Source organism: Amblyomma mixtum, chromosome 1, assembly GCF_055824585.1.
Source record: "Amblyomma mixtum isolate Tamu chromosome 1, ASM5582458v1, whole genome shotgun sequence".
In the NCBI taxonomy this organism is placed as follows: domain Eukaryota; kingdom Metazoa; phylum Arthropoda; class Arachnida; order Ixodida; family Ixodidae; genus Amblyomma; species Amblyomma mixtum.
Genome location: NC_143012.1, coordinates 155,149,364 through 155,176,991, shown reverse-complemented (window position 1 = coordinate 155,176,991; position 27,628 = coordinate 155,149,364). Strand labels below are relative to the sequence as shown.

Sequence of the window (27,628 nt, the reverse complement as noted above, 5' to 3'; positions counted from 1 at the left end):
AGGGTTAACAACATGCACCTACTTGCAAGCAAAAAGCAATACTTACAGGAAATGTCATGGTCTGTAACAAGGTAATCATGTGGGCTAGTTGGTGTACTATATCAGACATAACTTCACTAGCGAAAGTACGAGACACCAGGAGAAGAACAACACAGGATAACGCTGGATGGTCTGCAGTGATTACCGGATTGCATCTGGTTATCCACGATGCAATACTTGAGCTCGCATATATACACAAGCTGAAACAGGAGGCCCCCGTACACAAGCTGCATGTGCTCCTGTCTCATTGTGTCATGCTGGAAAAATTTGAAGGCACTGGCATGCTTTGTCAAAAATATTTTATTCTTTTTTTTTTTTATCAAACCAAAGAGCAGTCAATATGACTCCTCGAGGGCCGATTGCAGCCTCCCGTCATTGGCACCCACACAGTCGAGGTGCACGGGCTTCGCACTGCGCAAAGTCCGGCCCTACTTCCATCGTCTCCTTCTCTATACCACACATTCCAACACAGCTGAAGAGGCACGAGATGCCAGCCTCCTCCACAATAAGCACCACGCACCAGCACCTCAGGCTGGGCATCGCGATGAAAAATGCTCGTGACCAAGGGTCGAAGCTTTCCGCTTAGCTTCGCAAAAGAAGCACAGGGAGACAGACACACACACGCCCCCCACCTGTACAGCACTCGCAGAGAGATGCGAAGAAAGTGTGCAGACCTGCGAGCACAGAGTGCAAACACAAGGCATAGAAACCTGATGACTTTACAGAAATAAAAAGAAAAGGAAAAACAGCCTTCAGACCCTGGCAGAGATCCATCTCACTGGCTCAAGGAAGTTAGCAGTTATGACTAAGCTCAGGCCGATGGCTGATAATGGCTAAGCCATGCCACCGGACAGACCGCTTGTGAGCCATAAGTGCGAACTTGCAGCATCATTAGAAGCTAATGCCATGCTACAGACGAACACGTGCCAACCAATCAAGGCCTACTGAATGCAAGTTAAGGCCAACGCTATGGCTGAGCAAGTGAAGACAGTGCCAACAGTGTAAAGCAGTATAGCCGCTGTGATTGACAGAGCAGCATTCGGTATGCCTAAATGGAATTTGTGCTGTTGGATAACCTGTGGAACTGTGTCTGCATTATGCGGCCAGCAAACACAGGCCACTCCCAACATGCGACACTTTGTGCGTCAATAATGGAGCGCCCCAACAGCCTCGAAGTCTGTGACAGACTGAAAAACCGCAGAGGGCAATATGGTGGTACAGCCGGCTCCCATCGATGCTGGCTAAACAGCACGCGAAAGCAGCAACTCGGGAATAAACACCATTCCCTTCTGGAACCAGCACGCAGACACGCTGTTCTGTGCCCCAGTGAACCAGTGAGAAGCATATACATAAAGGCAAACCTCGGCATACACATCGTGCGGCAGTTGGGGCTTGTGCGAACCACATGTATCATCTACCTGCGCTCGTAGGTACCAACGGCGCCGTTCTCAACAAACAATCAGTCTTTCGGCGCAAAGCGTTCTGCTGATGACCTCCCAGCAAGGCAGGAAGTGGGCAAAGCTGCAGCAGCAGCACACAACACCAAACGATGGCAAGTATGGAAGCGCATTAAGACGGCAGAGAGGCCCCCTCCCGTCAACCAGGGACAACAGCCTGGCAACAGTGTCTGGGGCCACCAGGGGACCGGCATGCCACCACGAATGGAACGTATCGCCAGGAGGGGGAGCTACAGCTTGCGGTGCATCTTGCGCATCATCTGCAGCTTCCGCATCTGCTTCTGCCGCAGCTCTTCCTCCTCACGCTTCATGTCCTCAATGTCCTCCTTGAGTCCGATCCTTGCACTGCACAGACACGAATGGTCGCCACCCATCAGTGGGGCCTCGCCACAAAGGCCACACAGTCACTTCTCTCACTGACAGCCACCATATGCGTCATTAGTCTGCTGCTCAGAGCATTGCATCCTAGTTAACAGCAATAAAAAACATAAATTAACTCCGTAGCACGCAATGTACCAAATGTAAAACAGACCATAAAAATGTGAATAATTTTCACTTCTGCTCACACCAGTACATGAGTTACTAGCGTATCCGAAGTAATGGTCTTCTCCACCATATCCATCAATGCAAGGCTAACGTGTAAGCTGCCAGAGATGCTCGAGGTCTGCTGTAAGATAATTTTGTGTGAAAGCTAACCCTAACGGCAGAGCAGCCTGAAATTCATGGTCACAATAAATTTCCGTTTTCTAAACTTCTGCAACAAAGAGACCTTACAGTGACAAAACCGTGGACGTTCATAGCGGGCTTTGCAATCGCCACACATGGCTTTGAAACAGCTCTAAAACTTCGGAAAAGGCGTCTCTCAGTTGTCATTATTTCACCAACTAAATTCAGCTTCTCCAACGTGACTGCATGTCGAAATTTCATATTACGAATTTCGGCGATTTCTAACTATTTTACAATTTTTTTTCCCTGTTTGCTGCAACAAGCATTACTGTATTAAGGTCACAGCGGCAGGCCCAAAACAAACCCTAGTTTACACGCCACAGCTCCTGGCATGTCAACAATGGCAGACGCATCCAATGCTGTCTCACCTCCGCACTTCCTCCTTCATCTGCTGTGCGTAGCTGGACTCCATGGCTTCATCATCCTCGTCATCTTCAAACCTGCACCAAAAGCAACAAAAAAATATGTATGTCATATGAAGCATTTCGAAACTGCTGCTGTTTGCCAGAGAACCTACACAGTCACGATTTTAGCTCCAGAGTTTAGACATCGCAGAACAATTACAGGGATGTTGGAAACACATACCAAAAGCTCTTCCGTGACTGTCCAACCTCTCAGCAGCTCTTGAGGGCTCTTCCAACTTGAACAGTACTTTTACTGTTTAGATTATATTTTTTTTCACGTCTGACAAACTGGAAAGGTTCCCCATGCACCCAAATTATGTTCCTGCACAATCAGCAAGCTCACAACCATAGTGTGGGTGTCTCCACATCCTGCTTCCTGCATGGCCCAGAATACACACACAGTGGCCCCTACCATGAAACAAGTCACTTATGCAGTCTGTGCGAAAGTCTGTTCTGCAAGAGGCTGCAGTTTGCTTTCACCTTTTTGGACTTGAATATGAGCAATATTCTTCTACAATATGTCAATGAAAGCCATAGTCGTGCACAGAGCTCTCCATATGGTGGGGACGAAGGTCATGGTAGTGCCCGTTCATGTCTTCTGGGTAGCGGGGAACCATACAAGAAAAAATTTGCACCGCTCTCCCATGTCTATTAGGGAGGCCATTCTGCAAGTGAGGCTCTGTACTTGTGCCATCTTTCTTTCTGACCTATGAGCACTAAACCTTTTGCAATGCGCAGCCAACAGATTCAAATCCCATAGCTTCCTTTTACTTTGGCCACCCAGCAGCCACATCCCAGTTTGGGCACTCTTCTGGCCATGCCCACTCTCAAAGAACACAGCCAAGGACGGATCGTATACTCTGCTCACATGTTCTTGTCGTAGCCAAAGATCTCCCGGATGTGCTTGGAGTAGTCCAGCTCGGCATCCTGTGGGGTGTCGTCGATGAAGTCGTCCATCTCGTCCTCCTCATCCTCGTACTCGTCATCCTCCTCTTCTGACTCGATGTACTCGACTGCAGGGCACAGAACGACACCCCTCAGCAACGCTGGCCCCCCCCCCAACCTCCACTGCACCTGAGACACTAGCCCAGGCCACTGACAGTTCACCTCAACGGGGTAAACCAACACTCGCACACACACACACACACACACCCCGGCCCGTATAATGCTCCAAAGGTGGATCACCTTGCATTTGTGGTCAAAGTCTGCGAGATAGAAAATGTGCTTGAGCCACTGCTGGAAGATCTTCCTGCACTCTGGCAGGAGGCTATCTGGCTTGACACATTTTGTCATTTCTAGAAAATGCAGTCCCAATGTGGCTGAAACATTTTCTTAGCATCTAAGAGCTCCTTTGTGGAGGCAATACCTCAGCTAGATGATAGAGGCCTCTGTTATGGCCGATCAGCGCAGACCTCTCTGAACGATAGACCGAATCTCAACAATATGAATTTCAAAGGGGTAGCGAGAAATTCACATTAAAAATGAACAAAACCTGCATGTTGAAGCACAAGAAATCATCCACGCAAATCTATTTACAACTGACGGGAATTTATTTGCAGCTGCTCATGGCCACTGTGAAGAAGCCCACAACAAGCTCTTTACAGCCTCAAAATTGGTGCCTCAAAACCCTCTAAAAGCCCGGAATCCCGAATGGCAGCAAGTGAACAAAGAGCTAATATACATCACAGCTTTTGTATGCCTCATGTGATCTGGTGCTCGCTCGTGATGTCACGACCGTCTTTTGACAGCTGCAACCAAAACCAAAACTACATGAAAAAATAAATACAATTATAAATTAGGCAATGAGCTTCAGTGAATTTCACGTAGCAATTCATGTTTACTAGTCGTAAGCATCATTCAAAAGCGAAAGTATGTTACGAAAATTTCGGTGTCTCTACCCCATCTCAGGTGAGTTGACATGACTGGCCATTGGCCTATAGACCAAGCACCATGTGACGTCTCACCTCTGCTCCGTAAGGTCTGGGCCTGGCCCATGTACGGAGAGAGAGGTGGATTAGAAATGCACAACACAGCCATTCTCCCTACACAGGCCAGGCATACACCTCACGGAGTGGTAGGACAACACATGACGCCTGGTCTGTCGTGTGAATCGACCTTTACCGGATTCCACCTTTCAAGAAAATACAGTAGATAAATTAATCACATTCCGATCATTCCGTCATCCCTACCAATGCCCACGAACGCAATGTCATCGAAAAAAGGAATGTGGCTGCTAACAGTAATGCAAAATTTCACGAAAAATGCTGAAACCCACAATTTCTCACGGAATCATAAAAAACTAGGAGGCTTTACACATGACTGGCAATCGTGGTTCGGTGATATTCGGCCATGCACACACACTGTGCACACAGTGCGATTGGCGAAGGAGGTGCGGTTGCACTCTCGCGTTCGTATCACCCGTAGTGGCGCGGGAGATAATTCGGATTATAATTCGAATTATCTTCATTTCTACAGATACGTTCATGACGCACTCGAACTTGGAAATTTCACAAATTCATATCGTACCGAAATTCGTGTACTTGAGATTCTATCGCACATTAACTCTCGTACTGCCACGACAAGGGCTTCGGCTGTGGGCCAGTGTCAGTAGTGCACAGCTCATATATGCACTGCACACCATTCCCAATTCTGTAGCCAACCCTTCCCTCTCCTGCCAAGCCCACACAAATCACATGAGGCAGCGGCCAACGCATGTTCCCCCGCTACTCCCCGATTCGGTCAGCAGGAATCTCCATTTAAGGAATGATAAAAAAAAAAAAGGAATGGCAGAACCAAGCAGAGATGCTGTTTCATGTGGACCTTTTAATTATGCCACAAGCAAACTTTTTTTTTGCACGGCCGACTCTCACTAGCATCATAAGACATATGAGGTGATGAAAATGTGCCCCTTTCTGGAGCCATTCCAAATGAACCACAGATGACCACTGGTTATTCTACTGCTTTGCAAATTACACGTCCTGTGTCAACATTTTCTTATCTCTTTTTCATTAGGTACAGGGTAGTACTTCAATCTCAAACAAAAGTACAAGACCCCCACACACAACCTTCCTGCATCCAATCTTCAAACTCCAATTCATCCAGTTTCTCGTTCTGAATAAGGGAACTCTGTTTCTGCAGCTAATACCTGGACGTGGACTGGGGACAACCTACGAGCTCTGGAGTTTGCCATCAGCAGAGCTCGGCAACTTTTGGGCAGCCCTGGGCAGTTTATACGAGTGCCACAGATGATGCAACAGACTGCAGATCTCCAAATATCGGGCTAATCAGTGTGTCGGCTGATCAGCTTGGGACTTTCAGGAGCTCTGCACATGGCAAGTGCCATCATTCCACCAGTGAGAACGAGAGGAGGCCACTGACCGCCCTGCAGCCGCCGGTACAGGTCCTCGTACTGCTCCTCGTAGCTGAGCTTCTTGGCCACGGGCTTGGGGGCGGGCTCCTCCGGCTGCCTGCGCTTCTCCTCCAACTGGCGCTTGATGCGCATCGCCTGCTCCTTGCGCCTCGCCAGCTCCTCCACACTCAGCTGCACAACACACGGCTCCACATCAACGCTCGCACAGAGCAGTGCCCCACACTGAACAACAGTGTGCCTACAACCTTTCACTCTTTACGACGATAACTGCTAGTGGCACTTTTTGCACCAATCTTGCCACACCCTGTCATATCTTTAGCAGAGCCACACAGTAATGTCGCTAATTACATCACTGACGACGTTATCAGCGATGCTATCTGTGGTAACAGTGACAGGATGGGGAGGAGTGTTTAAAGGAGTGAGCCAGGTGCGCAAATGAGAAACTGCACAGAACCACCGCATGCTTGAGCAACCACAAAGTGTTGACTGGTACTAGAATGGAGCACGCGCTCATTGTGCATAAGCGCCTTAAATTCTGAGGGAGGCAACGCACGGCACATGACACACGCGCGATGCAGTTATCAGACTGTTTTTCGAACCGGCAAGAAAGCTTCCCCGCAAGAAAGAGTGCTCCCACAAGACAGCTTCCCCAAACTTTTGCACAAAGGTGTGCGGATGCTATCTTGTGGGGTGTGCTTTCTTGTGTAAAAGCATTTTATATACATATTTTTTTTTCATTTATAGAACCGCATGGATGCCTCGTGAGTGCCGTTACGCGGGTGACAAGAAATGACAAGAGGAAAGAAAAAGGCACGATGATGCATAAATTCAAATTTTGACTACAAATAACCCAGCTTCCACAAAATGCATCAAAAAAATTTTTGCTGGAGGATATTTGTGACGCTGCGCCCTTTAGCATTTTAGGAATATCACATCATTCTGGAGACCCCCTTTCACAGCCCCTGACCAGTTCAGTCAAGGCCAACTCACCCGGGACACCGGCTTGTCGTCATCCTTCCGACGCGCCTCTTCTCGGGCCCTGCTGGGAACTGCAGATGATTTGTGCATTGAATTCCGGCTGTCGTCCTTGCTGTGCGAGGATGGCCTCTGGGAAGGCCCCGAGGAAGAGGAGCTGCGCTTGGCATCGGCTGCACCAGAGGACAGCTTCTTGGTCGGCTGCGATGAGGAAGAACCCTTGGTCAGTGGGGCCTTGGGCTTGTGCGAGTAGGCGTAGAAGGTGTCCTCATCCTCCCCGTCCTCGACCCTGGACTTGGACGATGAGACGGGCTTCTTGGAGGCAGAGGAGGGGACGTCCCGTGGGCGGCTGCCGTTCTGGGAAGAGAAAAAAACACAGCATGTAGCCTGCAGCAAGCTACCTGGCTGTATGTACCTAGCTGCCTCGATGAAAATGAAGGAGGACTGCACTGACCCATGATGACCAATCCTCTTGTGTATGGCACTTGTTAAGCTAGACGCCTACGGCGCCAGTAGCTAATTTCCCCCTACCGTGTCCGTCTGAAGTCAGGAGGGGTTGACAATGGTGACAGCACGTCGCGCGCTTCAGACACTGTCCAAAGCCGCGGGAAACGGGGACCAAGGGGCGACGACCGTTTCCCATTGAAGAGAGACGACCTGTCAAGTGGGGGTGGGGGACAGTAAGGTCGGCGACTTTTGAAACCCTCGAAGCAGTGGACTTACTGGCGCCTCTAGAGTGGGGCTCTGGCGAGCACTGGGCTCTACCTACTTGTACCTGCAGTGCCATTGCAGCGGGATTGGTTGAAATTGGGCGAGAGCAGATTTAATAAAGCTCCGCCCCATTACCGAAGGTATTAAAACCCACTGCAAACAAACAGCGAGAGGAGCGCGCAGAGTCTCAGTCTCGGCTGCTTTTATACGGCCCTTCTTTTAAACAGCCTTTTCTCTTAGTACTTGTATTTTGTTCCAGTCTTCAATAAACTAGTTTTGTTGTCAAGGAGTTTGGAGTGGCTGCCCCAACCGGCAACGTGTCGCCGGACGAGCGTACGAAGACGTGAAGCGTCCAGCATTCGATCATACCAACCGGCCATTCCGACGACGATCCGGAGAAAGTTAACTGCACTCTTTGGCCACAGATGGCCTTGAGCTGTAAAAACTAATTATCATCATCATCAAAATAAAGGACCACAACTCGATACCTCGTCTTTAGATTTTTTTTTTTATGTCTTTGGGGCCACGGAATGAGAAATTTTATGCACGGCCTTAGCAGTCTGCTTCCCTATTGCTGTAAGGCATGAATAGAAACATTCAGAAAACAGTATTTTTGATAAAATAGCAATAGTTAAGAGAAGATATAGCACAGTGTAAATACTATGACATAAGTTTCAGACAGCTTTCCAAAACTTTATGGCACCTACCTATGCTCCAGTAAGCGTTACATTATTCTACTCATCCCTGTAGGGAACAGAGAAGTTTGGAACAGATTTGCCCCAGAACTACCCAGTAGTTGCAAAGCATATCTGCACTTAATTCACTATTCTGCACGCGACACGTCACAATTACCTTAGTATGGACTAATTCTGAGCAGTAGTTCTGAGTAGTAGTAATCCTGAGGCGCTTTTATGGCACATGAAGAAAAAAAGACAGTATATTTCTACAGCCAGAGTAGTGGGTGCATTTATGGTGCGAATACGTCCACTGTGCGAGATTTCCAATTACAGTCGACGACCGAAAATTCGGACGCCTGATTTTTCGGACATGCTTGATTATTCGGACTTTTTCGCGGCACCGCGACATGGCCCATAGAGCCAATGTGTAAGAGCGCTTGAAATTTCGGATGCACCGCAACTGACTACTCGATTTTTCGGACCTCGTTCGCACTCGCCGCCAGTACCCAAGCCGCCATATAATGTGTACAGTGGAACCTCATTAATTCAAACTGCAGGAGAGATCGAAAACTTGATCAAACAAAATGAAATTCAAGCTAAAAGGGAGCCTCTTAACTTGCGACGCTGAAATTCTGCGCGAGTCTGCACATTGCGCTCGCGTGTTTTCGAATTCGTACTGTCCTTGAATGTCTTCCGCCGCACGAACTTGAACCGTAGTCTGAATTCACGGAACTCATCTGTGCCGAGTCTTTAGTCCCGAACACGGAACGCGAATACGATCTACACCTCCGCGATCGAAGCGCACGGCGCGCCGCCGGATCTTATCGCGCCGCCGGATCTTATCGCGCTGCCGGATCTTATCGCGGCCGCGATCTGCTCCGGCGCTGCGCCGTTCGCGGAGGCCACGCGCGCGCACCGGAGCTTCCAAGTGCCGTCTATGGATGGCGCCGTGATCATTATCATCAACATTTTTCTCGGTCGCGATTTTCCGCTGTTCACATCGGCATCAGTATCGCCAGCTCCAGCCTTTCGTGGCGCGTCGCGTTCGCCGTGATAGTGGCTTTCGCGTGCTGCCGCCGAGCTTCACAGTTTTAGCGCGATGGGCAAGCACCTTAAGCTACACGGCTGGGAGTTAGCTCTCGAACGCGGTCGGTAAGCGTGCGAAGGGCGGGAAATTCGACGTGGCCGAGAAGTGCGTCCGATGATGGTGCAACCAAAAGAGAAACACAAGCTGCAAAAAGTGCGCTTTCCGAGTCAAGCCGTGCGAGTTTCCTGAACTGGAAGAAGAGCTGCTCCTCTATGTGATGGAATTTCGGAACAACGGCTACGCGTTGACAGCGGACATGCTGCGCGGCTTCTTTTGGCATGAGCGTGCACCAGAGCGCAGCACCAGCTCAGGAGTCTAAATACTTCGCGAGTGACGATTGAACGTAGAATAAATGTCGCTCATTCCCTGGTTGGTGTGTTTTTACTTTAAAAAAAAATTTTTTTTTCGCATATTGCGTGTATGGGCCGCACCCCGAAAATTGGCCCTCGAATCTGGAAAAAAAAAAGTGCGGCCCTTATACGCGTTTATACGGTATTTCGCGCGGCAAAATATAGTCATGAGGAGCTTTAAAATGTGTGCAATACAATTGGCCGCTTTCTCCGGCATAGTGGTAATAAGTTCGTGATTTTTTCGGTGAAATTTGATTTTCCGGACTGCCCGATCTTTCGGTCGTTTTCGCGGCCCCTAGAGAGTCCGAAAAATCGGTCGTCGACTGTATACGACACACGGATTATACGACACTTTCACACAGTCCCCTAAAAGTCAACCGACAATTGAGACCCTAGTGTACACACTTGTGCTGCACGAAGCCAGAGCGAGTGGGAAGCAATGCCTCAAGTGGCCCACCTTGAGAGCGTCTTTAGATGATGATGATGTTGACGATGAGGATGGCTTTTTGGAGACGGATGAGGATGGTGCTCGACTGTGCGCCTCGGCAGAACTCTTGGGTCTCCTGTCGTTGACTGCGCTGCTGCTGGGTGGCTTCTTGGCCGATGAGGTGCCCTCCCGGTCTCTCCTCTCTCTGCCCATGGAGACTGGACGCACTGCGGGCTGGCCAGAAGGAGGCTTCCGGGGCGGTGCCAGCTTGTCTGACGGTCGCTTCTCGGCCGCTGCCTTTGCCTGGGGGAGGGGACCAAAGGAAGCCTGCTGCAACTCCGCCACACAACAATCAAGAGACTTCACTCGGGTCTTGAAAGACATGGCGCCCAAAGGCCAACAAAACATGTAACGACAAGATTCCACAGATACTAACTGGTGGGCTCATATTCTGGAACAATAAACCCATCTGACGTGTCCAAATAAACTGGCCATTTTGTCTTGGTCTAAAAAAAACTGCTAATGCCACCACGGTCTCGAATCACATTAGTTGCACAGAAGCTCCCTCTGCTTAATATCACAAGCATCGCTTTCCTTCTCTTGGAATTCACTCTGTTAACCTTAAGGACCAGCAGTTACTGTATTTACATGATTGTAAGTCGACTCGAATGTAAGTCGACCCCCGCACATCTCATATCAGGAAAAAAAAGAAAACTTGGAAGTCTCTTAAGATTCCCCTTTAATAGAAGAATGTGATAGCATTATCTGGCCGCCGCCCCTTATCCTTAGATGCTATCGGCTGCCGCATGCGGGCGTGCTCGTGGGCACATTCCAAAACTAAAATGTATTAGTCACTGGACTACTCGTCCGCATGCACGCCATCGTCCTCACTAGCGCTGTCGCCATGGTTGCTGCTGCAGTCCCACAGCACATCGTTCTAACATCGTCGTCCAGCGAAAGCCGTACTTCGCAAACAGCCACATCACGAAACCGAGTGGAACAGCTGAAAATTTCACCTCGCTGCAGCCGCCACACCTGTATCACCCGTTCCGAGATGTTCGTTTCTTCAGCGTAAAGAATGACAGCCATCTTGAATGTAGCCGTGAATGAGCGCCAGACGCTTACCAGACCCGGCGCACAAATAGTGACTGCCGAAGCACTACGTTCAAAACAGGTGGAACATGGCGGGCAGTCTTCAAATATGTCAAAGCCAAAGAGAAACTACACATGAGCGGTGTTGGCTCTTCTGTCAGCAACCGACGCTCCCCGACGCCATTGCCGTTCTGAGTGGCGGTGCACTGGTGGAGGAGCGACTGGAACAGCGGCCCTTTCACCAACTATCGACATTCCTTTGAGCACATAGTGCGCAGTTGAAAGTAAAAACAGCAAAAAAACAAAATATTGGAGGATGCTTGAGCGTAGCCTTTAAAGAGTACGACATGACAGCGTTTTCACAGCCACACTGTTCTGCTCTGCCTGTCTAACTCATTGATCATTCTTTGCAGTTCATGTCCTGAACGACTTAGCTGAGTGAGTGTCATCAGCAAATCGCAGATTACTTAGGTATTCTCCATTAACTCTTATCCCCAACAGTTCCCATTTTAGGCCCCGGAATACAGGCGGTGTACTAAGGACTGATTGAAGGATTCTTGGAAAAATTGTGTTTTCCATTTGTGCTGCCTAACACAAGAGGTAGGATAACACAAGGTGCCCGATAATTCTGTACGCAACAGGGAAATACGGAGTTTTGGCGCGGGCTCGGTGCAGATTACTCGGTAACTTGCTGTAATGTAGCAGCATGCACCAGGTTGTGCCTTTTGGCGCAGTTTGGCACAGCTAGCCGCAGCAATCACATCATTGGCCGGCTGCACAATAGGCACCCCCAGCACACCCACCTCTTTCTCCTCGAGTTCTCGCTGCTTCCGTGCGATCTCCTTGCGGCGCTCAGCCAGTCGCTGCTCCATCTCCTTAAGCTCCCGCTCCTCCTCCTCCATGAGCCGCTGACGCTCTGCTAACAACCGTTCACGCTCTGACCTCTCCGCCCGCTCTGGCCGCTCCGCCCGCTCCGACCTCTCCGTCCGCTCCGACCGGTCCACCCGCTCCGTCCGCTCCGACCGGTCCGCCCGCTCCGACCGGTCCGCCCGTTCCGACCGGTCCGCCCGCTCCAACCGGTCCGACCGCTCCAACCGGTCCGACCGCTCCGCCCGCTCCGATGACTTGGCTGCCTTGTCAGGTCCAGTGGGGGGCCGCCTGCCATTGACAGTTGCTGTCGATGTTTGCTGCCCAGAGGGCCGGTCTTTCCGCTTGGCTGGTGGGAATTTGGATGGCACCTTGACGCCCTGCACAGAGACCAATGTGCCACCCAATGGTACAGGTGAAAAACCGCAGCAAGCAAGGCACTACTGCAGCAGCAATAGAGGAGCACAGAATCTGTACGAAGTGAGTCCCACAGCAATGCAGGAAGAGTGCAAAGGCTGCCTCCCTTTGTTCTACCGTGAAAGTTCCCACAAGAGACCCACAGGGGCAAGGGATGGCATATGGTATACAACTATAGCTGCCAATTTTTCTCTCCAGAAAATGAACTTGATGCAAAAGGTTTTTTTTTTTCTCAACCCTTGTGCGGTGCTCCAACACATTAGGCTCAGCCGAAATGAAACCTGTTAAGCTGAGCAGCTGCTGAAAACTCTATTTAGACACAGTAAAAGAACAATGAAATGCGCTAAAAATGAACCCTTCAAAGTGCACCCATAGCTTAGTGCGAGCTCTTGCAGTGCCTCAGTGAGGACAACATTCCACAACACCAAATGGCTGAGTGATTTAGGTCCCTCTATTGCACGCCAAACATTGTCAGTGCACAGTGTGCAACAACTAAACAGTGGGAAGTAGTATGGGCTAACCAGCAATGACAACTTGCTCTTGCTTATACAGTCAATCCCGGATATATAGAACCCGGATATATCGAATTATTGCCTATATCGAACAGATTTAGAATCCCCTTGGGAATCTCATGCAAAAGTATAGGAAATTTGTTTACGTTTATCGAACTCCTGTGCACCCTATATTTGATATATCGAACTCCGTGCCATGCCGAGCCCCCGCAAGTGCACTTCTCCCAGTACGCGCCACCCTGGAAGTGGGCTTCTTCCACTAGCGCGCGCTCCTGCAAATGGGCTTCTCCTAATAAGGGTTCACGCGGCGCTGGCCTTGGACAGCTGCGCTCTTAGTCACTGATGGGAACTTTGTGGGGGGTGTGAAAGGAAATGGGAATGGCCATAAGGAGCTGGGAAGAGGGAAACCCTGCTGGCCGCAGGCCCGCAGACACCTAATTTCTGATGCTCACATCGTGGCTGACATCATCGATACCGAGGAAGCGGACCCGAGCAGTGACGAAGATTGTGCGAAGAGGCCCAGCCGCCATGCACTGCGGCTGAACTTGCATCCGCATTCAGCGTCATTCGTCGCTGTTGTGGCGCAATGGAGGGCACTGGACTTTCTCATTTGGATACTATCAACAAGCTTGAGGACAGCTTAATGAACTGCATGGTGCAGAGGAAGAGGCAAGCAAAGCTCATTGACTTTTTCCTTGCGAAATAAAGCGCGCTGATCGTGGAGTTGTGCTTTCGTTTTTGTGGACTTGAGAGGAGTAAATCGGTAAGTTCCCACTTGCTACGATCCCGGAAAATTGTCCGAGATTTGCGCAGTTTTAAAATAAGCGTCTAATAGGCATATTTTATATTTCGAATTATTGATATATCGAACTTTTTCGCGATCCCCTTCGAGTTCGATATATCCGGGATCGACTGTATACTGTGTGGGAGACAGCTTCTGAACGGGTTCACAAGAAAGGGCAGCACCTACCCTGGCCTTTCTGATATACTGTGTACTGCACGCACTGCGTGGATTCGCAACCTGAACAAAAAAAGTTTTTGCTCTCTTTTTGAAATACAAACTGAAATGCAGACCTCATTCTGGGCTTATAGGGCACTCGCAGATACACACATTTTGAGAGGTATAGTATGCGTCATACTTAGAGGGAACACGGGAGCGCATGGCCTCTGCGCTTCACTGCCGCTGACGGCTGGTGAGAAGGGGCGGCTCCAGGCATATGCGCGGAAAGAGGTTAGCCGTGCTTACTGGGCATGCGCCTTTGCCTCCGACTATTGCTGGCCACAGGCCGCAGTGCTTTGCTTTGCAAAGCGCAGAGGCCATGCGCTCCCGTGTTCCCTCCAAGTGTGACGCATACTGTACATCAGACATAAAAAAAAAACTGTAGGGGACACTTATGTTCCGCCTTAAATTAATGGGTTAATGAACATATATGCACAATTGGTCATTCTCTACTTGACATTCATAGATCAATGGGAGTCCTCATACCACTCCTATCGTAGGTGTTAAAAGATGCGCCCCTGCCCTGCAAATCTTCCACTGGTGGGGCTTGTGAGAGCCATGTTCTTCCCGAGCAACCTCTTGTGACCAATTATTAATTTACCTACCACCTGCCCCGGTGGACAGTTTGCTCACAATCAAGTGGGCAGGCTGTGATGACGCCACAAGGTCAAGTTACCTAGGTGGCCCATCTAGATTGCCAGCGCAGCCGTTTGCTCCGGCCCCGAGGCTTCAAACAATTGCCAACGCCGGACAATTTTTCTGACATGGGGATACTAACACTCTCGCGTTAAAAGCACACATAATTCTCTCTGTTCTGCAGTCCTCCTGGTTGCCTCGGACTTCCTACATTGTGGCTCCTCACCAGTCAATAAACTGCATCCCGCACTTGCAGACAATAGCACCAGCAGAATGGTGCACGAAGGACTATTCTGAGGTCTCTCATTCTGCCTTTAAAATGATTCTGCATTACAACATGACCAGCCAGACAAGACAGTACATCCAGGTTCAAAGCACACACAAAGACAGATGAACAGCTTCCTCCCAACTGCCTCCACGAGAAACGAAGAGCAATGGCCTCCCGTCACTAAGGTATACCAGGAACTCTGTGGGCCTCACCCACCGGGGAGCAAGCAGTGGTACAGTGTATAACAGTGCTAATGCTGCTACCAGTCCAAATATAAAAGAAGACTCATGATTACATGTACATGCAACTTTGCTACCACTTGCCACCATCACCATCATCGTTACCATGCTGGTTACGTACACTGCAGGACCCTGTGGTCTCCAATTAATGCTGTCCTGTTCCAGGCGTGGCCACCATACCTCTTGTTAACAAATCCCCAGATTTCAAACCCTCCCCTGATCCTTTCCCTAGCCCGTTAAATTTTCCCTCTCTTGAAAGCCAATCCATTACCATAAAAGGTAAAAAAAATCGTTGTTCATCCCTTCTGTACACTGCGTATCCCACCCAAGTCTTATTTCCTCTTCTTGATTTCGGCTCGCACGTCATGCATTCATGACTGTGCTCCCTTTCTGTCTTTGCACAAGCATGTGTACGTTGATAAGCTCAGTGCCGTCCATCCTTCACAAATATCCTCCAAAAAGAATTTTTTTTTAATACGTTTCATAGAAGCTGAGTTATCTGTAGTCGAAATTTGAACTCCACCATCTCTGTGCCTTTCCCTCTCCTCCGGCCACCTTGTGCATGCTCAAAGGCTGGCGCTCCTCTGCCTGACCCCACCGTCGGCTGCCAATAAGCGCAGGAATTTCCTGGAGGGTGGAGCTTCCCGACTAGCCACAGCCATGCCAGTCGCATGACGTCTGAAAGAATCTCACCCATAGCCACCTCTTAACAGAGATATGCAGAAGCATGAAACAAAAGAGAGTGCGAGTATAAAAAAGTAGCTGGAAAGGGCTTATGCACTCTCCTCAGAAGGCTTCTCCGATCACCTTTAAGATATGAGACAGCAATTGCCGTGACCAGCAACATCCCTTCCTTCCGTTTTTACAACAAACCACTAAGAAGTGGCCCACCTTGCGGTGCAGCTCCTCCTCAAGGCGGCGCTCTTTCTCCTGCTTGGTGAGGGGACGCGACTCTTCGGTCCTGGCGGGTGCCAGCCGCTCGATCACCACCGGCTCGTGCTGCTTGGCGTTGGCCAGCTGCAGCAGCGTGTGGTAGTCCACGATGGGGGCCGGCCGGGGCGCTGCCTTCGGCGGGGGCTTCCGACGCTCCTCTTCCTCACCACCAGAGGGCTCCCCCGTGTACAGCTCGTACTTACGCTTGCGGGGCTTGCGCTCGTGGGGATCCTTCTTCTGCGAGGCAGAGACCGGCTCCTGCTCGCAAGCGCCGCTCATCATGCCCCGAACCCTCTCGGCCCCCCTTCCTCCCCCCTCAGAGACCCGCAAGAGAAGGACACAAGGCCACATGTTCCGAGTCTCTCTGTCATCCTTTTCTGTCTTTCTCTTCGGTGCCTAGCTTACTCGCATGGCCCCTGGCAACAACCCAGTTTCTGGTACAAGTTTCAGGTGCTGCATGTTGAAGCACAACTCAGACATGAAATCTGAAGTCTGCAACTCTCCGCCATTCAGCAGCACGACATCCCTCTGCACATTTTTGCCCAACCCTGCCCAAGTGACATGCGTAAACCTGCCTGTTCCCAGCCTGCCTGTTTAACGATGAACCCTGCGTAAGCAACGCCATCTGGTGACGATTGGGCAGCGTTCACTGTTAAACGGGCAGGCTGGGAACAGGCAGGGTTAAACTGCAAAAGAATGCAGACACAAGAAAAAAAGTTAAACAACATGAGTATTCTGTTGCTCTCCTCTTTTTGTATGGCCACATTCTTTCATGCTGTGTCATAATGAAACTGCATCAGCACTCTCAACCTACTCTGGCACTGAACAACACTTAGCAGGGCAATGAAAGGCCACCTTGGCCACAGCAGGACACCAATGTTTGCTTCCACCTCTAGTTGGGCAACAAAACAGTTCGTAGTAGTCAAATAGCAGGAACAAGAGTTCACAAGGAATTTAACTGCTATTGGTCAGCCCTTTAACAACCAGTCCTGAGCTGTACTCGTCATGGGAGATTGTGCCAATAGTATCGGCAATGATAAGACACGCTCGTCCAGTCTGGTATTGCGCTGCTGCCACCACCAAAGACGAAATATGGCCAGCAATAGCATTTCTTGCAATCTTCAACACTAGAGGGTGGTAGCTGTCTATAAACACACTTTGCGCCTATAGAACTTGTTTTAAGCCTGACAACAGTCAATTTCGCCAAAGGTCGCCAAACAATTAGCCGATTTTTCGTACATTTTTCAGCAATTCATTTGGTGGTTAAAGGGTTAAGCTACACTTATTTTTCTTTTGAGCAGCTTGGGAAAGTTCAGACGGGGGTACCACTAGCAGAGGAGTGAGAAAAGCCATGCTTCCATCATTCTGCATGAGGCTCCCGATATCAAAGGATGATGGGAGCCAGCTGCAGCGAGCGTACCTCGGGCTCTGAGATGACCTCCCCCTGGGAGTTGCGTCGCTTGCGCTTGCGCTTGTGCGGCTGGGCCTCCTCCTCCTGCTGCAGCTTGATGCGGGCCTTCATCCGCTCCACCTTGTCCGTCAGCATCTTGCGCCGCAGCTCCTCCTCCCGCTTGCGCCGCGCCTCTTCTTCGTCCTCCGTCAGCCGGATGCGGCCAAAGTTGTTGTCTTTGGTGCGCGACGCCATGACCTGCACGACACATCCTTGCAGCATTTAGCACAGACTCAAGAGGGAAGAAGTGTCAACCATGCCAGACTATGCAAGCCACTACTGCATCCCTCATAGCCTGAGTCGCTTTGGGGCGTTAAACCCCAATAAACCAGCAAGCCACTACTCTGGAGATGCCAGAAGACACTTACATAAGGCCACATCATTGCGTTTTCATGGGTTACAAAAATAAGAAAGTGCAAATGAATACAACCTGCTCGTAATATCATTTAAGCCTTCATACTGCACCATCTTCTGGCACTGCAATGTCATGTGCACAAGCTTCACATTCACCAAAGGTGAAACCACTATGCGTGGGTAAAGAACCAACTTTTGTAAAGTTAACATCAGCAACGGGTAAGCGTTTCCAACATCTGCATGTGTTGTGCTATTTTTGGAGGCATAATCAGGGACTGGCCCAACATGAGTCCTTTGGAAACTACTTGGGCTGAGAAACCAGCACACGGCTCTACCCTGTCAAGGATTTGCTGGAGAGCACAACACTGTGCTTGGCTGACTACTACTGCACCACGTGTGCAAAAACACTCGCAAAATCCCATGGGACACCCATTCAACCAACTCTAAGAGACAGCTCACCTGTCCAGCCCTTCAATGCTTGCATCATTTTATGTAGCTACACACACGAAGAACGCAGCATTTCTGAGACCCAGTGTCAACTTGCCACATGCCAAACCAAGGACAAAACACGGGTACAGCAGGAGGCAGATTCCGTGCACTCACCTTGGCCCGCTTGTTGGACTTGGAATTCTGAGCACGCAACTCGAGGAGCTTCTCTTTCCTCCGCTGCTCTTCCACATCTGCTCCAGGACAGAGCCACAAGCAGGGAGGCTGAATTAACGCTCTGGGCAGTCAGTCGCCAGTCGAAAGAGTGTCACTACTCTCATCAAGGCGGCTGGCAAACTCAGCATTCACACCAGTGCTATAGAGCGGGCTAGTTCGGCAATGACAAAAAAGAAAAAACTTGGCAACTAATAGCGACCTCACAACCAGCCTAGACCTTCGATTCCCTGCAGCCCTCCACTGCAAACAGAGATGCGAGAGTGGTAATTTGCGTTAGTCCTCAAAGCAAAAAGCAGCACGGAACCTACACAATGAAAAGAACAGTATGTACCACAAAGCCTGTTATAGGCGCACTGAAGAGTTCTGGAAACTTTTGTTTTCACTTTTATTTCACCTTGCAACTGGCAAGCGAGAACCGTGAAGACAACCAAAGTAATTTTTATTACTTGCTTTGGACACGACGTAAGTAAAAGTTTGATAAAATCACTACGTACTCATGGTTCAAAGAACATATCATTATCGAATTAGCAAGCCTGAAGCAATTATGTTTTCCACTCATCTGCGGCCGCAGGTTGATGCGCCCCGCCGCCTGCTCCAGCAGAACTGCACGCCTCACTTCTTTCCTTGTGGAGTGTCAGTGATTACGGTTCCCCTTTCTCGAAGGTCCTGTGCCTGCCCCACTTTTGCAGCCTCGTGAGTGACATCCATGGATCTACACTTTTTCCTGTTGTCTGTGGGACGCCATTAGGTTTTGTTGCAAGTGAGGTTCGGTTCATGAATGCAGGGTGTTCATTTGGTGAGGATGTGCCTCAATCGGACCTGAAAAAACTTTCAAAAGGGCCTACGTTCTTTCTCCTGACTGGCGCATGAACTGCACCATAGTGCATGGCCATGTCACGTAAGATGCAATAACGACGGTAGGTGACGACACGAGTCACTCCCGCCTGTGGAGCAACGCTCTGCCCACACTTTGATTTCCTGTCGTCGATGGAACCAGCCCTGAAGCGCCAAAGAGTTCTGGTAATGGCTGAACATAGTCTAACCAGCAACCCTCACATTTTCAAAGATCACTTGCCGATGACAGATTGGCAAGCTGCCACGCAATTGGCTGAAAGGCACTCCACGCTTTGGTTGACTCCTCCTACTCTCCATGATCAGTTAATAAAGAGAAGGCGGGAGCTGGGACATTCAATCCATTTTAATGGGGAAATCGGCCACACAGGAGAATAATTTGATGTTTCTAAGATTGGTCGGATAGTGTATCATACTACACGCTTCGAATTCTCTCAGAATTCTGATTAGTACACCTTTAGAGGGCGACACAGAGGAAAACTTCAGTCAAGTTCACTTCTCAATAAAACTCAACTTCACAGCCCAATCTGATGTGTTCATGTTTTTCCGGTAGCAAAAGATGCGCTACTTACCAAGAAAATTTGTTTTAACCATTTTCCCATCACTCGATTCAAGTTCTACGGTGAAGACCAAAATGCACTCCGTAATCACCACTAGGAAGTGAATGACAGCGTAGCCTGCCCTCAGGGATCTGTGCACAAAGATCTGTCTTGAAGCGCCAACGACTCCTAGCAAAAAACAGCCGGTGGTGACCACACCTGTACTTATTTTTTTGTGTGTGTGTGTTTCCAAGCTTATAAAAGCTCCCGTTTTCAGTTAAAGCAGCATCTTTGTCACTAGTAATGCAGTATTCAGGCCAACATCAATCTGTCCTCAGTGTCCCTTTAGGCATAAATAAACCCTTTCACAGTCACTTTGTGCCAGTTGTCCTGAGATACTTTTTGCCAAACCAAACAGTTAAAGCCACCTTGTTTCATGAGCAGCCACCCTGGACTGATGGAGCCAGGTCAAGCAATCATAATCACCCTCCAGATTGCTTGTTGGAGCGGCCACAGACACCAGGTTGGCTGCTCCAGCCCTGGTTCCACGCAAAAAGTCAAGCCATGTGCCACATGCTTGTGGCAGGGCAGTTCGGCTGCTTGGTTTTGGTTCAACGCACCAGGAGAGCCAGAAACCTTTGCACTGCATTTTTGAAAATCTAGCAACTTTCAAAGCTACCACTTGTGGCCACCTATTTAAATCTTGAATTACAATGGAATGCCTAACTACTATTTTACTTGCGTACCTTCCAAACTAACCGGCCTCACCTGCTTTTGGATGTCCACCACCACATATGTTGCTAGGGAACAGAAACTATCTTTTTAACTTGAAACTCAGATTTTTAAAAAATTATTTGTTTCTTACCATGCCTACTCTAAATGAATGACTGACAACGAATAACACTGCATTCCACATGGTCATGGCCATTTCTTGCTCATGTAACAACACCATGTTGTGTAGAAATGAGAAACTGCATTCCGTTTTAAAATTAAACTTTCTTCTTACCTTCTGCAAGAGGATTTTCGACAAAAGCTTCGCAACATTCCATAACTTTTTTTTACACAACTGCAAAATGCACACTGGGAAATTCGTTCACTCCAACTTCTTGGTTCTACAAACTGACTCGTTAATTCTTTTGCTGACCTCATAAAATCTGTCGAAAAAAATTCTCTTCTGATGATATGCAAACATTATCTTGAATTTTTTTCCACTTTCCTTAAAGAGAGTTCTCTCACCTACATTTTTATGCACAGCAACTTAGTGAAAAGAATAAATTTATGGCGAAAAAATTTTTTTTAAACAGCACCCCAAACTGCCTTTTTTTTTCCTGCGGTAAGTAAAGAGATGACAGCTTCAATATCATACTTGGCACAAAACATGCACACCAGCCCCATATGCACGCATGCAGACATGACAAAGACAGCCTTTTCTTCACCAGACAGGTACCATCAGCAAAGAATGAAAAGTGAACAACAGAACTGAAGCGCCAACACAAAAACACCAACATATTACTTCCAGGACAGGAAATACAAGTGGGGTTGATTAACACTTCTAAAGGACAACAGTCATGCCTTTTCAGTGAAGTTATTCTCCACTAGTAATGCGCTGCCCTCGGCTAAGAGCTGGTTATTTTGCTGCTCTTGGTTCAATTTCCTTGTTCGCATTTAGTTGGGTGCTGATGGTCCTTCCAGGGAGCTGCATGTAGTAACAACGACCCTGCAACGCTGATGCAGGCTGCGATGAAAGCTAAGGCGTTCACTAAAGAGCTACAAGAGCGACCATTCAGTGGGGGGGTCGAGAGAGGAGTCGTGCCACTCACGCTTGCGGCGCTCCTCCTCCTCCTTGCGCTGCAGGAACGCCCGGATGGCGGCCGACTGGACATTGCTGCGCGGTGCCTTCTTGGCTGGGGCCACCTCTGTGCTGTACCGCTTCACCGTCGTCTGCATCACGCCGAACAACACACGGTCATCAACTCGAGCAACCGTGGTACCAGACCGTGAGTAGAACTGCTTTCAGCCACCACCACCACTATCATCATCATCAACAGCCTGACTACGCCCACTGCAGGGCAAAGGCCTCTCCCACGTCTCTCCAACTAACCCGGTCCTTCGCCAGTTGCGGCCACCGTATCCCCGCAAACTTCTAAATCTCATCCACCCATCCACCTTTCTGCCGCCCCCTGCTACGCTTGCCTTCTCTTGGAATCCACTCTGTTACCCTTAAGGACTAGCAGTTATCTTGCCTTCGCATTACATGCCCCGCCCAAGCCCACTTCTTCCTCTTGATTTCGACTAGGATGTCATTAACCAGCATCTCTTCTCTCACCCACTCCGCCCGCTTCCGATCTCCTAACGTTACACCTATCATCTTTCTCTCCATGGCTCGGTGCGTCATCCTTAACTTAAGCTGAACCCTCTTTGTTAGCCTCCACGTTTCTGCCCCGTAGGTGAGCCCCATAGATGCGCCTCTTTTTCCAATGCATGCACACACGCACACATGAAAAAAAAAACACAGTCCAGACTGCCTTCCCTTTGTGCCTGTCATGTGATTTTCAGCAGCTACCAACCTGCACGGTTACCTATCCTCATGTTCATGACAGACTAACAAAGCTTTCAGCTCTCAGACCAAACAGAGCCCAGTCAGACAGACACAAGGAAGGAAGGTTCCGCAATGTGTAATTTTTACAACCTCATTTGCAACTTTTTAAGCCAAAAAATAACAATGGGAGGCAGGCAATGTTGCAAGCAACATATCTGTCACACTCCACAGCATCCCTAAATTGATGCAACAGATGCAGTAGCCTGCGATGTTCAGCAAAGTGGTTGTTTGGGCGTGTTGGTGAGACACAATATAAAGTTGAACTGCACAACCAGACGAGGATGGAGAAAGAGATGAGAGTAACGAGTGCTAACTTTCAACAGCTTACTGTGAACCGTGAAGCAGCATATAAAGGCTAATCATGGCCGATTATCACAATTACAATGCTTGCGTCATCAATGAATGGCTGCGGACTAAGCATGTGTGATGACCGGCCACGAATAGCTTATATATATGCTGCTTCGCGGTTCACAATAAGCTGTTGAAAGTTAGCGCTCGTTTGTCTCTCGTCTCTTTCACCGTCCTCGTCTGGTTGTGCGCTTCAACTTTATATCAAGCCTGTGACGTCAGCACACAAGATCCAAAGGCTTACCCTCACCAGATAAAAAACTTCCAAGACATTTCTCTTCACTCTGGAGTCCAGTGACAGGTGACTGGTGGCTCATACATTTCAGTTTTTATGCTAAAAATTATTAAAGACTTCACTTGTATAAAATATACTTTTCCATTAAATAATCGCACATGGTTCAAAAGCACAGCAATTCCTCCTACTGCCAGTGCTGTTCAGCAACTCTTTTTCTTGTTGTGTGTGCGGCCACTCGGCCGAAAAGAAGCATTCCGTGACACTGTTACAAAGGGACAAAAGGGACATCTTAAAGAGTTAAACACAGTGATCTTATTCCAAAGCCTCCTGAAAGCACAGGGCGGCTCTTTTGGTTTTTATGCAGGAAGAAGGAAATGACGACCAACAGATGGAAGAGAAAGGAATCAAAGGCCGGAAAGACTTTCCAAAATGGCTGCCGCACAGGCATGACATTTTGGATTAGCACTTGTACGCGGATGTCTAAAACTACTTACACGCAAAGTAGCGGAGAGCCTACAGTTCAAAAATGAGGACTGCATGCACCCTTCACCATCCTCTGTAGCTTCCAGCAATTTCAGAAGATGTAGTACCATGACATCAGCAGCATACTGCACTGCCCGCAAGTTCTGCAGAAGCTGATGACGTGGGCTGACAGAGCAAGCAATAAATAAATAAATAAAAACTACAGCAGTAGTGCAGTGCTTTGCGACCAGCTCGCACCTGCCCAAAAAATCAGCATGGGCTTTGGACGCTCTTATCCAACTCCCCATAGAAAAAGGCGAATTATCAACTTGGAGTTTAAATGCACCTCTTAGCAGGAATAACAGAAACACTGACAACTGTCGTCAAGAAATGTCCCAGAAAATGACACATGTTTGTCCAATTAAGAAAGTGCATGCGATCATGCTGCCCACACCTCCTTGCAGTAGATTAAACCTTTCAGACGCTTTGCATGCAACAGTGTACACTGCGAACTCTCAGTAGAACAGAACGTTGGGCCAGTTGGTGTAGCGTCATATTCAGGGAAACTTTGCGCAGAATGACACAAGATGGAAGGGAGAAACACGCACACACACACGAGCACAATTTGCGCAACATGTGTGTGTGCATGTTTCTCCCTCCGTCTTGCGTTAATCTCCTCAAAGTTTCCCTGAATATGAACTTTCAGCTTTTTCTCAGGGTGTGCTGTAATTATCGCTTATCATTTCAGGCGTATTCTGCATCCTTCGCTTTGCAAATGAAGTGCCTTTTTACGGCAACTAGCCAACCCAAAAAGAAATAGTGTTCTGAGTAGCAAGCTTTCCGCCATTTTTTGGCTGATTTTGCAACCACTTTTAATGTCTATTTTTTTTTTCGAATTTCATGCATGTGTGGCTTCAAAGCACAAAATGATTCCACGATCCTTAGGGCATTGATTTCATAAATCCTGATAGCTTAGTATTTCAATATTTCAGTTTGCAGTTATTCTGACAGTTTGCGTGAAATTTTGCGTGAGCGTGTAAATAATTAACCATTCACATCTTTTGTTTGAAAACTACGGAATTCACTTTTCCAAGGACACATGCTATTTAGGTTGAAAAATATTTAAGTTTCAAATCAAGATCATTAATGGCATCAAAAAGGGTTAAGGAATGACAGACTGCCCTCCCATCCTCCTGACTAGATTAGGAACCACTGGACATTCCTCTTCTCCTTGAACGTAACTAAATCTCAAATGTCCATGTGCTGTGTGATTTCAGAGCACAATAACCAACCCCAGGCGATTTATTCCTAAGCCCTTCACTACAGCATCCCTTACAGCCCACAGGTAGTTTTCGGGTGTTACTGTCAACCCTGCCATACCCATAAAAGGGCAGTGATAATACCACCACCACTAATATTGCATGCCACTTGCGTGATGACCAACACAAATTCTTTTTCTAGTTCATATGAACTTTCAGCTGAAGAAACTGGTTGCAATAAAGTGCCCGGCCCCTATTTAGTCCATGTAAAGTGCAGGGGATGTTTTGTGACTGCTCATGCTTCCCAAGCATTCTCCCAAGAACTTCTCGCGTGTCAATTCCATTTCTTCCGTATCAGCCGCCTTGAACACATTCAATTCTAAGTTTCCCCATTCAAGTCACCAGAAGTGCCCTGGTGCCAGCAGTGTGGCATCTCACTGAAAGCCATGGAATAATACTTCAACCCGTAGGCTCACTAGTTTTAAAAAAAAACCTCACAACAACAAGCACTTTCACATCACTAGTCCCGAACTTCCGTCCAGCACCATGCGCAGCACCATGGCCATGCACATGTCCTCTGGAACTGTCATCCTCACAGACACAACCACGCTGAATCGCACAAGCTGACCTGGCAAAAGAAATGGCAGCCTTGTATGCACTGCACAACTAACAAGGGACCCCCAACTCCCAAGCTGACGCCTGGGTTGCAAGAAAGTGTCCAGAGCGCCCACTCTTTAATGCGCACGGCCAACATTCTTACTGGCCTGCAGGGGGAAAAAGGTGACACTATTTACGCCCTAAGACAAGTATAGCTATTAGTGTTATGAAAAACAGACCACCAAATGGCACCTGTATAAAAATTCTGAGAACAGCAGGCCCAACGTGAGATTTGCTCGCCTCTGAAATCATTGAAGCTATCAGATGGAATTCAGAAGCACTGATGCAGAAATTGAGTTTGCAACTGCTTTTGTTAAGATACATACGTCATGTTACAGCTAAAGATTAAACTGAACCAAGTGACTGCATGGCAACGAAAACGATATGCCAGTCTGCAGGGCTCCAATATGTCTGTAAGCTTTGAACAAAAAGGTTGGTTGGTTTATGGGGTTTAACGTCCCAAAGCGACTCAGGCTATGAGAGACGCCGTAGTGGAGGGCTCCGGAAATTTCGACCACCTGGGGTTCTTTAACGTGCACTGACATCGCACAGTACACGGGCCTCTAGAATTTCTCCTCCAAAGAAATTCCAGCCGCCGCGGCCGGGATCGAACCCGCGTCTTTTGGGTCAGTAGCCGAGCACCATAACCACTGAGCCACCGCGGAGACTGAACAAAAAGGTACCTTCCAATGCCCAGCCTCACTGAACTTGTTCAAGTGGACATTCTCCATTGGCTAAACCTAAATATTCAGCATGAAGAGCTGCTAGTTCGTTAGTAACGGTACACTCTAGTGCTTTGCAGTGCCCAATGTCCCATATTTAAAGCCAGACAGTTGAATGGGTGTCTCTGTTATGGCTTAAGGTAAAATACAGGTGCCATGGTTTTCTCCACCCATTTCTGCCTTCAGCTGGACAGAACTTTTTTTATTAAATCCTGCTTTCTTCAGCTAACGGAATGTTAGCCCTAGGGCTGAAAATATTTTGCTTACACCTATACGGAAACCCAGAATGATCGAGGACAATGAAGCCTGTTCGCCTCAACACTGAATAACACCACTGACTGAATGCGAATTACGAATACGGAGTGAAACTGCACGTAGATGAAACAGCCGCTTAAAACTCCGAGAAGAAAAAAAAACGGTATTTCAACGTCACTCGCGCTGCCGGACTTCCGAAACGACTGTGACCTCTTGGCTTCGTGCGTTTCACTGGTGAACCCGACAGGCCGCGAGCCAGCATCGTAGAAAAATACGGAAGTATTGCCCGTATCGTCACTGCGCGGGCCACGGAAGACTCGCTTCCAACCGATTCTCGTCCGGCATCGCCCGAAGGCGCCACACACAGGCACACAAACGCGCACACTGGCGACATTGGCTTCGAGGCAGCAGCACGGAGGGGGGAAGGAAAAAGCGGGACAGCTGACAGGACGGGCTGCGTAGAAGGCCGCCTCGGATGCGCAACATCTCGCGGCCATGTGTTCCACGGCACGGTGCAGCACGGCACGGTGCAGCACGGATCCCTGCGCGACCCGCACGGCCCATGCAACGTGCGTGCCGGCCGTTTCCCGTCCGCCGCGGTTCAGACTCCCGGCCGGCGCCCTGGGCTGCGGAAAGCCGCACGGGTTCGCCCCGATCCGGGGGGGAAAATAAGCCGAGGCTTTGGTCGGACCGAGACGCGCGGCGTCGTTTCGCAGGCACCACGTAGCAGGCGCCTCGACGGGGAAATTACACAGAGGCGGCAGCGTCAACGTCCCAACGGCAGCCGTCCTACATTGAAACAGCAGCTCGAGGAGGCGACGGGTCTCACCTCGGCCGCCGATGCCGTGCGGTTTTTCTCCGCGACGTTGAGGAGCTTTCCGAAATTCATGGCGCCCCGCGGAAGGTGGGCGATCTACGGGGCTGTCCGCATGAAGAGTGCGATGAAATATGGCAGGGCCAGGTAGCTTTCAGCACTCACACACACACACACAGTCGAACGCAACACACAGGCGCTCCGCAGCGATGGTGGACGCGACAAGGACAGC

General features: G+C 49.0%; 1 protein-coding gene across 2 annotated transcripts; it reads right to left on the bottom strand.

Moving 5' to 3' along the window:
- Positions 1-321: 321 nt before the first annotated feature.
- LOC149369433 (uncharacterized) lies at positions 322-27,628 on the bottom strand. Of its 2 annotated transcripts, none has more exons than XM_089558448.1 (12): positions 27,412-27,628; positions 21,866-21,986; positions 18,595-18,671; positions 17,608-17,835; positions 16,146-16,445; positions 12,119-12,562; positions 10,254-10,526; positions 6,987-7,328; positions 6,005-6,167; positions 3,495-3,639; positions 2,591-2,662; positions 322-1,841 (listed from the first exon to the last, which is right to left on the bottom strand). In XM_089558448.1, the coding sequence occupies exons 1-12, from the start codon at positions 27,469-27,471 to the stop codon at positions 1,727-1,729; spliced, it is 2,340 nt and encodes a 779-aa protein (XP_089414574.1). In that variant the 5' UTR covers positions 27,472-27,628; the 3' UTR covers positions 322-1,726. The 2 variants fall into 2 exon arrangements, with proteins under 2 accessions (XP_089414574.1, XP_089414583.1); XM_089558457.1 differs by having other exon boundaries at positions 16,146-16,424.

Excerpts from the sequence above, each read along its gene's own strand:
- LOC149369433 (XM_089558448.1), bottom strand. The coding sequence starts at position 27,471 with ATGAATTTCGGAAAGCTCCTCAACGTCGCGGAGAAAAACCGCACGGCA. Across the intron at positions 21,987-27,411 it reads GCACGGCATCGGCGGCCGAG|ACGACGGTGAAGCGGTACAG; the intron begins GTGAGACCCGTC and ends GGCGTGATGCAG. Across the intron at positions 1,842-2,590 it reads ATGAAGGAGGAAGTGCGGAG|TGCAAGGATCGGACTCAAGG; the intron begins GTGAGACAGCAT and ends GTGTCTGTGCAG.